Here is a 13,769-nt window from a genome sequence, read left to right as displayed (position 1 = left end):
TATAAGTATCAGCACTTCCTTTCATCGGAAAATGCATTTACAGCTGTTGAGTAGCAAACTTGACAATAAAATTAGATTTATTGTGTTTTGTAGTATAAAAGTATTTAAAGCTCCCGCAAACTAATGAATAAATGATATGCTATTGCTCAGAAAACAAGGACTCCTGTAGCTTTGCTCGACTGGGGAAGCTTGTTTGGGTGCCAGGTGCTTGAACGGAAACTGCTGCTATTGCTGCAGACCTTCTGATCATCGACTCCAGTGATAACGATGGATACTTAGCCAGGAAAAAGGCAAGTGCACCCACGAATGCATCACCCGCTCCCTGTAAGAACATAAACAAAGCAAAAAGAGATGTTTATGACCAGTGTGCATGTTTGCAAGAGTACATAACCCCCCCCCCCCCCCACACACACACACAGAGTGTGCAACTCCACTATGGGTGCTGTCCCGACAGAATTTCCAAGTTGAAGTCATTTTTATGATGCAATGCGCACTGTACACAGATTACCAGACGAATCCAGAACCTTTGGTTGACCGAAGCCAATCGATCCTGTACAAATTATTGCAAAGAAAAACGTGTGATGCATTGACACCTGTACACATGTTCTAAATCACTGGTGCAAGGAGCATTGCGTCATAAATAATGACGTCAACTTGAAATTCTGTCGGGACAGCAGGGTATGTGGGAGTTGCACACTCTGGGGGGTTATGTACTCTTGATGTTTGGTGTAAGCAGTAGAGAGAATGTGCTCGAAAACGATTGTTGGGTTTACATTTTCAATGAAGAATGTGGTTGTTGACATACATGTATAGCTAGTAGCTACAATGAAATGTGCCTTTTCCCCTTCCTATTTGGCAGACTCTTTGTTCCGGGAAACCATGATTCACCAATGCAAATTCACAAATTCCCCGTAATTTCACTGCAAATCATGCTGATGTTAAAAAGTATTGTGATTTGTACCGCAAAAGTTGAGATTTTCTTCCGCAATTTACCCGCGGATCTATCAGCCGTTGTTCTGCTTCACTGACCGTAGCTCACATGACTGAGAACGACTGATATGAAAACGTCCACTGTGTGCTAGGAAATCGCCGACTCATTAGCAAACTCTTGGTTATGCACTCCAGTTCGTGTTGCTACAAACTTCGTATTATTTTCCAGTACAGTGCTAGTGTGTGTGTGTGTGAGCGTGGCAAGCGACCAACAGCGAGGGAGCGTCTTGAGTTCAAGTTCTGCTGTGCGTGCGGCGAGAGATATCGCAGACAGCAGGATCTGCAACGACATGAGGCCGGATGTTCTGCCGCGACGCCGTGATGCTACCCCTTTGTTCCCCTCCTCATGAGGGCAGCTTAGCCGTTTAACGGCAGCTGTATGTCAAGGTCAAAGCGTGTGTGTGTGTTGACCTGACTACAGGAACAACAGTGTGGCTTCTGTGCACTACAGCCGCGGTGCTCCTCGTGCTACGGCTATAACCATAAATCTCTACATTAGCACAGTATAACATGTAGGGGTGAAACAACTGAGTCGATAAGTTTACTGGCCAGTCGAGTCGATAGAAGGAAAACCCTTATCAACTCGCATTATTGCGTAATGTTTAAAAAAATTATATGTATAAAATCACTATAAATGCCCAGAAGTACATTCAGGCATTTGTCCTGTGAGTTCAGGCCATGTGCTATGACACTTGGCACCTGAATCCATTCGCTTTTTAAAGCGAATGGATTCAGGTGCCAAGTGTATTTCATAAAACGCACGGCCGAGTACAAGAAAGGTGCGAAAAACATTCTGCATTGGTCCGCTTCAACGTTGAAACCTACAATGTGCTCATATTGTGCTTCTGTTTGTGCATGGATGTATGCGTAAATATGCTTTGCTTGTGTTCATGTGTGAGGGCAATGTCAGTCGATAACCAGTCGATAGTCAGTCGATAAGGAATTAGGATGGGTCGTTTCACCCCTAGTGACATGCACATGATGAGCATGAGTACTTACTGTAGTATCAACGGCCTTGACTGTCTCAGCTGCCACATGATGTGTTCCTGGCTTGCCGCGCTCCGTATAGACCACTCCCTGTGCACCGAGCGTTACCACAACTGCCCCTGGACCATCACGAGACAGCAGCGAAATGGCAGCTTTCTGTGCCGACTCAACGCCCGTCACTTGAACCTCGGTCAACATGGATGCCTAGGTAGGAATGACAACACAAAAGAAGAGACACTGTAAGAAGAAAGCAAGCACAAGCAACACACATCAACACACATCAACACACATCAACACACATCAACACACATCAACACACATCAACACACATCAACACACAGCAACACACAGCAACACACAGCAACACACAGCAACACACAGCAACACACATCAACACACATCAACACACATCAACACACATCAACACACATCAACACACATCAACACACATCAACACACATCAACACACAGCAACACACAGCAACACACAGCAACACACAGCAACACACAGCAACACACATCAACACACATCAACACACATCAACACACATCAACACACATCAACACACATCAACACACATCAACGCACATCAACACACAGCAACACACATCAACGCACAACCAACCTTTTTTCTCCACACACCTGCTGCGCTGTCACTCCATAAAGCGCCTCATTTAGCACAAGAATCAGCATCATGGGCACATGATACTAGTCATACTACACATTCTAAGCCGCGCACAGGGGTTCTCATGACTTACTAGATGTTCGTTTGGCCACACACGCTTATCCGGGAGATATTTATCATTATTAAAAATGATAAATATCTCCCGGATTAATTTCAACACGGATACACCTGGCCACAAGTAAATTAAGAAATTATCTTTGCATCCACAGTGACACTCCAGGCAACGTTCTCCAGATATCCTTCGACATAACGTCACTTCAGTGTCCGATTTGCCATAGCGATACCATCCACACAAAAATGCCGCATTCACTCGATCAGATGACCCTCTTGACTAACAGCCTCCATGCAACAACCCAGAAGTAGCGACAAACTCGGCCATTTGAAAATAATTTTAACTGTCCACCCCTCCACACTGCGCTCTTGGCCCACTTTCACAACGCCATACTCCATAGCAAGGAAGTTCGTTCTTGGATAGATGCTCCATATCCTACAGACAGCTGTTTCGCTCATTAAGAGCTCCTCGGTAGAGGTAGATAACGAATGAATAGCAGGTAAAGGAATGAGTATATTTATAGGGTAAAAGTGGCACAATTGCACACCTTCTACATAGAAAAGTGGCATAACGAAAGAAGTTGAAGATGACAAAAGTTCTAAAGGTGCTAACGAAACGCACAGTGCTGCTGGGACATGCATACAGATGGCGCTAGAATTTAGACAAGCACGTGAAGCAGACAATCTATTAGAAGTTCGCACTAACGGTGCATTCTTGCACACTTGTACAGTGTTCATGGATGTCTCAATCAATTTTAAAAGGTGACTGTGAGACCCCAATTTGTCACCGTTGCAATCTGATTGGATTTACCCGGAGAAGCCGCTTTACATAAACCCCGGTAATCGTACGGGCGGAATTTCCCCACCTTTAGACCTGGAGAAATATTTATTCGCATAATCCACAAATGCCACTGGTTACATGTAGACAATTACCCCAGGGTAATCTAGCTATCCAGGTGAAGTGCAACCTCTCAACACGCACACATGGTATACTGAAAGCATGGTTTAGCTTTGGGGAAAAGAAGACGACAACAATGCAACAGCTCAATAGGCCTGCAAATAGGAAACTTACCTCTGTCTCGTTCAAGCAGACTATATCCGACACAGAATAGATGGTCTCATCCAGTCCGTTGACTGCTGGAGCGGGATTGAATATTGTACGCACTGGACAAGAACATACGCAACATTCATGGTGAGTTCAGACGCACACATTCCTGAATGCCACACCCTACAGAGCCGGATCACACCTGCTTTTCTTAGAAACAAAGCTAACAGAACCACGCTGCACGGCGTCCAGCGCTCGCTAACTTACAAGTAAGTCACAACGCTGAGTTCCAATGAGTAGCATTGTACAATGTTGCTCATTGAAACCGCCCTCTTGAACAAACCTTGCCACCAGGCACTCCATGGCCTTACAAGTACAGTGTGTGCTGTGGATAATGGGCTGTGCATCCAAACACGTTACTTAGTCACGGGTGAATTTTACTGGCCACGGATGTAGCAATGCTTTGTGTCAGACGTACGACTACTACGTGGCAGCAGATGTCACTGGAGTGAGCAATGTTATCCACTGACCTCCATTTTGCTTGGCAAGCAAGAGAGCTGCCTTGACGGTTGGTGGCGGTATCTCTAGCTGACAAACCACAACCTTGGCATTCTGAATGACATCACGGGCACTATCCAGAACTGCAGTGTCCATACATTCATTAGCACCAGGTGCTATAATGATTGTGTTCTCACCTGCATGGAAGCAGCAGCAGCAACGAGAAAATAATCCACAGCAAATGAGTGTTGATCTCAGTGACAATGCATCCAATTACGGAATCATATTACATATGAGAGCCAAGTGCAACTGGACTCGTTCGCTTACAAAGTTACAGGGTTTGGACCCAGGTTTGAAAATTCTCGAATAACCAGGTTGTGCAGATTACACCATGTAAACAAACAACTGGAATTTGTCTGTGCTCATGATCTACTACTGATCTGCTCCACACGCGTAGCGGCAACAAAGCGTACACCAAATGCATAAATTCTGGTGAGAGAAATAGAAATTCTGCCTTCACTTCGGAATGGACGGAAGTGGATTCCATGGATTGAAATCCATTGGATTCTGACGAAGAAATCTGTGTAATCGAACGGTGCATGCATCGTAGGGAACTCTAGAATGGACGGAAGTGGAAGCGTGCGTGTGATCGAACATGCGCTGAAATTTTCCATGCCTTCCTTGTAACACTAAGGGTGCGTTTGGTTGGTACGATCTAGAACAGGATCGAACAGCTGGTGCACATGGAGCAGCCTCATGCCAACCAAACGGTACTCCAGAAACAGAGCACATTTTCGTGGAAAAATGTGTGAAACTTGGTGCATTCTTCAAAATGTGTATGGGTCACCATGGTCACTTTGTACGGTACAACGAGTCCAACCCAAAAGCGTATGCACGTGATCATTTGGGACCAAAATCGATGTTCCCGCCAGGTTTCACTGTGAAAAAGTGAAACTGCTCGGTCTGCTCCGGCCTCGAGGCCGGAGCAAGCAGAACATGTTCTGGCCGAACCAGAACAGGTGCGGTCCCAACCAAACGCGCTGTTCTGGTGAACCCTGTTCTAGTTCGTACCAACCAAACGCGCCCCAAACTGCTAACGTTATACTTTTTTGCACTAAAAATTCCTGACGCTGATATCGTCAGCATTGTGAGATCTGATATGAAGTAGTGGCATGAAGTGGCAAGTTGCTACATGTACATAGGCCCTCTGTGCATGTACTATACTTTGAGCTGTTCACTGTGATACTACTGGAACCACATACTGTAAGACATGTGAATATGACGAGGAAGTGAATCTAACGTTTATTAAAGCGAGTTTCATCTCTTCGTTATAATTAGTTCAGTTGAGGCTGTAATGCCTGATATGTGTTATGTACGGATATTAACATGTCTTACAGTAGCATACTAGTATAGTACTAGCTTTGAAATTCGACATCTTACCGGATTGGTTGACAGCAATAGATGCAACGCCTGAGGCAATCCCAGTCACACGCTGGACGTGATCTGTGGAGAAGAACAGAAGATAGAGGAAAGCCAGAACAGTAATGTATTATGTAGCTATACCATGCTCAATTCAGATGGCACTGAAATGGGCTGATGGGCGGATGACCAGGGATTAACATAGAGGATATGCAACAAATATCTGTAGTTGTACATGTACAAAGAGCACAACGAAACCAGCTTTCATATCGGGTCTGCCACGGCGGAATTTCTGGACCACATCATACTAGCAATTGCTGTAAATGAATCGTGTTAAGTTGCATAGTGCGTACAACCGGGCTGCAAATGCACAGCAGAAGACCTGCTTGGATCCCGCTTGCACGCACCGCACCGTTGAAATGACGTAGTCCAGGAATTTACTGTAGTAGCCACCAACTTGACCTGCATACTCTGGTTTTCATGTGCCCTCGGTTGTACTCAGCTACAGTGTGCAGGTGAGTCGCAGAGCAGCACAGCTATGCCTATCAGTTACTACATGTACCATGAATGGTGACCAGGCCCATGCACAGAATCATTGTCAACTTATGCACACCTGTAAGACACGTAAATCAAACGAGGAAGTAAATCTAATGTTTTAACTAGAACCATTTCTTTGTTTAATAGGTTCTGTTGAGGCTGTAATGCCTCGAATGTGCTAAGTGCGGCTATGCCTGAAGACTACAAGATCGTTAGCGCATCATCTCCTAACCTGTGAATTTTGGACGGTCGTTAACTTTGCGACCCGTTCAAAAACATGTCCTACAGTATTCCCCATGCTACATCGCCTAGGCATCCCTAATCATACATAGTTAAAGGGGAAGTCCGGTGAAAAATTTAAATTTCACAGTCCGTAGAGTTCGGGGCGCTGAGTCGAATGGTCTTTGTCCGAGGAGGCTGCGGCCTATGGTTCGTCAGATACGCCCAATCGAACAGGTGCGAATTTGAGCGCGCATCACCCAGATCCAGGTGATGACGTCACAGCGTGCAGCCAGGTAGCCACACCATCTAGTTGTGTACAAAATGGCCATATTCGGAGCGCGTTCGATTGGGGAACCGTGTGTCGCAGCTTCTTCGGGCCAAGACCATTCGATTCAGTGTTACAAACACTACGTACCCTGTGATTTTCAGCTTGGTAAACCTCGAGGTTATCGTATTTCAGCCGTTTCCGAGTTGGACTTTTTCCGTCAGCATGCACTGGCCTCTATATCTACGGACCTCTACGGCTGCAATGCGCTGCGTGCATGCTAGCTGTAGTGTAGTCAACAAACTCATCACACACGGAACTACTCCCGCACTGCCGTGCTGGGGTACGGGTAGCTACAAGACTCGAGTCACAAGACTCAGAAAACTAGTCAACACACAGACTTGTCATGTACTACACTCGTATCAGGCGTACAGTCATGTAGTCAGAGAACGTGCGTTTCTCCTTGCCGGTGCCGGTGGTTGCGCATTGAGAAAGAAAATTGTAGTTTTCCGCTCCCACCTCAATATTTTATGCTACAGCGATGAGTGCACAACCGTGACAAGTGACAAAACAGCGAACAGCTTCCGGACCTAGAACTTTCAGATCCCGTAGTGTTGCGAGAGAAGAGTCGTGCCAGTGGTTCAAAGAGCCTGCACTGTTCTCCAATTGAGTAGTCCGAAATATGCCAAGTACTTAGTTCGCAACAAAACATCACCATGTGGCAGGCTACTGGAGTCTAAGCGAATCGGTATGGAACAACATTTAGAGCACTCGCATCACTCTTCTCCATTTTCGCGACTCTGCTCTCCAGCGATCTGATAATTAGGTATATCAGCCTCGTCTGCAATAGCTGCTGCTTCTTCATCAGTCGGAAACTCAGTAGCGCTCACTCTTGACCGGCCCGCGCGGCCATTTCTTCAGCTCAATACCGAGGTTCTCAGCCCCAGACCGAACTCATGAAGGTCAGCCATGACTGCATCCTCACTCTCACAAGGAGTTACGTCTTCGGGGTCGCTTGCACCACCTACTATCGGTCGCCAAATCACTTGAAATAGCACTGACACTATTGCTTCCACGCACTCCTTTTGACCTAGCTGCACGCTATGACGTTGCGGAGGGTGTGGCGCGGCCGCATGACGTCATGGCGCAGCCCCCGAAACTCAGTTTTTCAAACGGAAATATCTCGAGAACGCTTTGTCGGAGACACGTGGGACCAACACCATTCGACTCAGCGCCCGAAACTCTACCGACCCTGAAATTAAAAAAATTCACCGGACTTCCCCTTTAATCATGGTAATGAGCATGTGCAACACTGCTGAAGTCAGGCTCATTGCCAACCAGTACCCACATCCAACAACAAACTTACCAGTACAGATGTTGTGTGCAGAAAGGTTCTCCAGAGTGGCGGTTCCAATATCATCATCACCGACCTACATGTACATTGCAAAGAAAAATTGAAGACCTTTTTGAACTCGGATACTGAGCCAATAATAAATTTAATGTAAAACACAAGAGGACACATGGATACGAGTTATGAAGTAACTGTCCACCACTGTAACTAGACAATAAGCACCTTTTAGTCCACATGCACAGTTCTTTGAAGAATCTACATTCTACATAGCATTTGATTTTAATGTTCCGGGTGACTCTCCTTACACCAGTACAGCATACGTCACATGCCTCAACATACAGTCATGTCTACTCAATGGAGCCATTACCTTGGCAACCATGACCGCTGTAGCTCCGAGTTTAGCTGCCATGACACACTGGTTTGCCCCTTTGCCACCAAAGCCTGTTTCAAACTTGTGACATGACACAGTCTCTCCAGGAGCAGGGAAGCTTGATACGTAACTACACGGAAAGCATAGGCAAAGCAACATTGCCACACTGCCTGTTGACAAATGGACCAGGTCGCAGACTACCAGGTGGGGTCAATTGACCCCAAACGCACTTTCAGAAAGGGATAACTTTGCATAGAACGTCTCAAATCCAAAATTATCTGGTAAAGTTTGCTAGTAGTAATACAGGCAACAAAAGCCCATGAGAAAAATCAATTTCGTTTTTGGATACGAGTTAAGAGTAACTCTCCATCACTGTAACTGGATACTATATACAGTCAGAAAGTGCAATAACTAGGCACAAAACTGACTAGAGTACTGAGACATTCGACGTCCTGACACCTAGCTTCAACACATCTCCGTAGCGCTAACCGACAGCCTTCCAACTTGGAAGGTTCAAGGTTATGGAAATACCAAAGAGGGGAAGGCAAGCGCAACGAAAACGAGCACTGACTGTATATAGTATCCAGTTACAGTGATGGAGAGTTACTCTTAACTCGTATGTCCTTTTCCTTTCCACATTTATTTATGGCTCAACATCCGAGTTTCAAATTGCACACCTGATGAGCCGTCACGAACCATACGACGAAATGTACGTCGTGTGAAACAACTTGTTTTGTAGTCAACTTGTCCATCACAATGCCATGCATGAGGAGTACTGTAGGAGTTTGGCTTTCGGCTTGTACAATTCGTTTTCGCAAAGCTTCCCCTTTCTTTACTTATCTTTGATATTTATGACCCACCCAAGTTGGGTGGTGTGCTGCTTTGCTGCTTCGAATTGTAGTTAGACCGCTTTGTCAAATATCGTACTGGTCTCGTCATCGTCCAGTAACAATCGACATTCTTTGTTTCGTTGGGACTGAAGCTTATGCTCGTTTTCGTTGCGCTTGCCTTCCTCTCTTTGGTATTTCCATAACCTTGAACCTTCCAAAGTTGGAAGGCTGTCGGTTAGCGCTACGGAGATGTGTTGAAGCTAGGTGTCATAAAGATACGATGGTGAAGTCTACACTTTGCACCCCCCCCCCCCCCACACCCACCCACATCCACACCATGCACACACACCCACATCCACACCCACACCCACACACACGTTCTAAAGGGTGCTGGAACGTTTTCGATTAGGCTGTCCCTCCAGGAAATCACGATTCCACGGATGTAACAAATTTCGCGATTTGGCCCAAACCCGCTATTTTCAGCAAAATCCGCGATTTCCCGCGTTTTTGTTGTTTTCTGCACTGTATCTCACATTTTAATGCACTTTTCACACAGTGCTTTCCATATCCTGTAGGTTATTTGCACAGTACGACTCGTACTACTCCCGAGTAGATATACGATGCAACAAATTTCGTGATTTGACCCAAATCCGCAATTTTCTGCAAATAATACCACGAATTGTAGCGACCTCGCTGCATGACGTCAGCTCCCTCACTACATACGCATGCGCATGAAACATTTCTTCCTCTTTGTTCTAAATAAACATCAACCATTAGACAAAGTTGCCCTCTCCACTGGAGTTGTAATAATTAGGCCCCAGGGTGGTATGTCCCTGGATTCATCTGTCTCCTTTGTGAATAGATGCGACCTCTGCCATCTTGGGTGCCTAAAGAATTCCTGGCAAGTTCTGCATCATTCCGCACTTTTCGTCGCATTTTTTGTTGTTTTCTGCTGCAATTTCTTGCACAAGTCTTCGAGCGTTTTTTCCGCAAATTCCCGCAGGGACAGATTAGGGTGCTTCAAAAATAAAGAGAGAATGGGGTTCACTGGAACTGTGTGGTTCCGCGTGCGGATCTATTCACTTACCGTATTTCCTCGATTAATGGACCATGCTCAAACAGTAGACCCTCCTAGAGGCCTCACGGACAAATAGTCGACCATGCCCGAATAAGAGACCCGGTCTCTTATTTGAGTTCATCGCTTTGCGCATGCACACTAAGAAAGCACGTGGTGGATCAAAAAAAGGACGCGATTTTAGGTTGCGCAACTACAATTTTGTAGTGGCTAGTGCTTTCTTTCATTATTTGAGCATGGTCCACTATATTTTCATCGGCACATCGCTGGAAATGGTGGATTTTTAACACGTCATAATATTAATATAATAACATTATTCATTGTTATCATTGTTATTATATATGGCAATAAATAAGATAAATTGTGCACTCATAACAACAGCAAAAATGAAGAAAGTCAAGTTCCATAACGTTTTCTTGTGACTGTCATCAGTGGAACGCCGTCACATAAAAATGTAATAACTAAAACACACACTTATATACATGTAGCTAATATGGTTTCAGGTAGAAATACAGCAGCTAACAAGTACAAAAAGCGAAGTTTGCACCTTTGCAATATGTGAATATAGTGTATGTGAGAAAGGTAGTGGCAGATGAATGTGATACTGTGTGAATGAATGTAATGGTGCGTGTATGGAACGTTATGGAACTTGACTTTCTTCATTTTTGCTGTTGTTATGAGTGCACAATTTATCTTATTTATTGCCATTTTACGACTATTGTCTCCTCGTCGATTGTTATTATATATAATAACATAATATTATGACGTGTTAAAAATCCACCATTTCCAGCGATGTGCCGATGAAAATATAGTGGACCATGCTCAAATAATGAAAGAAAGCACTAGCCACTACAAAATTGTAGTTGCGCAACCTAAAATCGCGTCCTTTTTTTGATCCACCACGAAAGCACTAGCCACTACAAAATTGGACCGTGCTCAAATAATGGACCATGCCCAAATAAGAGACCGGGGGTCCAACCCTCTTCAAAAAACAAAAGACCGGGTCTATTAATCGAGGAAATACGGTATTTCATCTCTTTAAAAGTTGCTCACGCTGCGACGGATATGCCAGTATATTTTCATTACCAATATGCAGAGGCCAAGCACAGTGCCGGACAATGTGTCTCACACGTAGTGATACAAGGTGTATTATTTTGTACATTCTCTTCCCTCTGTATAGTTTTGGACTTATCCACCCCTCACCCATACAGAAAAAAGGCCGCAACAAACTATTGACAGTATTGTAAAATAATGCCAATAATTTTTTATCAATTCATGCAATTCAAGGATGCAAACGCTGGTACATGTATCGGGCCGCGGGACCTGGAAGCGTGAGCGTTGAATCGACAGGGAACTCTTGATGACACTTACCAAACAAGATCCTTCATGCACGAGCCAACGACGACAATGTCTGGTTTCTCCATTATGACTTCACTCTTTAGTTTCAGATCAAAAAGAAACTTGTTGGCACTACTGTACACTGTACACTGTCTACAGTCACTTATTTCGCAGAATAAATCAGGCCAATAGTCTACGCAGAAAATAATGAAAGAGATTCGATATCAGAAGCCGCCCGGCACGCGGTGTGTTACTACTAGTACTACAGACTCAGTCAGAAACAGAATGATACTTCGATGGTCTTGCTTTTGACCATGTAAATAATAATTGGCATAAATAATGGGACAGAGCGATGACTTTTCAAAAACAAAATTAATGTTTTTTCCCCGGCCAGGTAACTTTTTTTTTCGACAGCGTCGTACCGCGACGTCCGTTCAGTTTCGCCCAGGGAGTCGTAAAATTTTACGACTCCCTGGTTTCGCCCAGTAGACCTACGAGTCGTAGATCTACGTTCAGCCGGAGAAGGCGGAGCTAGTAGTAGTACAGTAGTAGCAAGAGGATACTCTTGGTAGTGGTAGTAGTATGTAGTAGAATTTATTATTTTGATAGGGAAGGCCACACAGACGTTGCCGTCTTGTTACAGGGAACCCTAGCCCGAACAACAAAATAATAACTTGATGCTAAAAGAAGAAATTATTATTAATATTATCAAATTTTTGATAGGGCAATCCCCACCACAGGCCTAAGAAAATGATAATACCCGAAAGCGCTAAATACAAACAGAAGAAAATAGTAAAAATCATAAGCCACAGACATAGCGCTAAATTTGCACCAAAGTCCACGACCAGGTCGGCTGAGCGGTGCTGGACGATGGCAGTAGGGCATCGATGACCACGTATGGCTGCCGTTAACCATTGTTGAACTGATGAGGGCAAAACTCAGCTTTGCAGCAGCACGGAGAAGACAAAGGGTAGAAGAGAAAGGCTCTCTGGATTTCTCCGAAGACGGCGAGGGAAGCAATCCTGCGATAGAGGGCAGCTGCAGCTGCAGCCTTGCCCACTAGTGCAGCTGAGGACGACGGGCACAAACGATGCATGCTCCACGTGCCAGGACATGATCATGACCTCATAGCATCTGCACTTTTCTCTCTCGTGCTTGGCATAGATGGACGCCGGAGAGGCGGGGTTTCGGTTTAAGCGGTGTACAAAGTGCTCGCCCGTTAGCGGCTGAAGATCAGGTTCCACCGCCACATCATGGGCAACTCCTCGTAGCATGTGGGCAGTGATGTCCTTCACCTCATTGTGCTGGGAATCCACCAAGAGAACATGATAGTGCGTGCTCGATGTTGAAGACCTCGCTACAGGAACAATGACTCGGCATACGCTCCGGAATCCAGCCAAAACGCAAGCAGAGCCCATCATGGAAGGCTGTCTTGTGGAGACGGAAGCCATGGCGTTTTAAAGGCGAACACGTTAACCAACTGGAGGCTCCCTTCTCCGATGCCAAGTCGATGACGCATTTCGAATCTGCGTCAAGCTGTTGGTAGATGCTGGCTGCGTTATCTGCTTCTAGCTGGCGAGTCACTGTCCTTGTGTCTGATTTAGCTCTTCTGGTTGCTGCCGCTACACCGTCGATGGACCAGTGTTGTTCCAGGATCCTTGAAACAAGGCATTCGGTGATCTTCGCAGACTGGCCATACTGTTTGCAGAGCAGGGTCGATGAGGCCCAGCCCACCAAGCCGACAGGGGAGAGCAAGGATAGCTCTCTCAGAACTTCCTGGTGGATTCCTGCCTGTCATAGCTGGGATGAGGAATTGACAAATGACGTCCTCCAGTGGCTGGTAGGCGGCATCTGCAGGGAGATCCATAGTCCGGGCTAGGAAACTCCAGCGATGCTTCAGCCCGAACACGAACGCAGCATAAGCTGCTTGGGATGTTGCATATGCTGCCAGGACTAGGAGCTGCTGACACCATTCATCCACCTTCCCGCCTACGTACTCCTGGCAAAAAACAGGGTTGCCAATTGCTGGCACCAAGATGCCGGAACCCGTTCGTCCTGATGACAACATTAGTATCGCGAAAGAGCTGGGTTGCCTCTCCAGAAAC

The 13,769-nt window shown here is 45.6% G+C and overlaps 1 protein-coding gene across 1 annotated transcript; it reads right to left on the bottom strand.

The window, feature by feature from the left end:
* Positions 1 to 59: 59 nt before the first annotated feature.
* LOC135814625 (ribokinase-like) lies at positions 60 to 11,995 on the bottom strand. Its single transcript, XM_065327777.1, has 8 exons — positions 11,698 to 11,995; positions 8,419 to 8,551; positions 8,067 to 8,130; positions 5,698 to 5,760; positions 4,290 to 4,454; positions 3,787 to 3,878; positions 1,990 to 2,181; positions 60 to 322 (listed from the first exon to the last, which is right to left on the bottom strand). The coding sequence occupies exons 1-8, from the start codon at positions 11,748 to 11,750 to the stop codon at positions 140 to 142; spliced, it is 945 nt and encodes a 314-aa protein (XP_065183849.1). The 5' UTR covers positions 11,751 to 11,995; the 3' UTR covers positions 60 to 139.
* Between the last annotated feature and the right edge of the window lie 1,774 nt (positions 11,996 to 13,769).

Source organism: Sycon ciliatum, chromosome 4 (assembly GCF_964019385.1).
Source record: "Sycon ciliatum chromosome 4, ocSycCili1.1, whole genome shotgun sequence".
NCBI classification, from domain to species: domain Eukaryota; kingdom Metazoa; phylum Porifera; class Calcarea; order Leucosolenida; family Sycettidae; genus Sycon; species Sycon ciliatum.
This window is presented reverse-complemented; position numbering and strand designations above follow the sequence as displayed.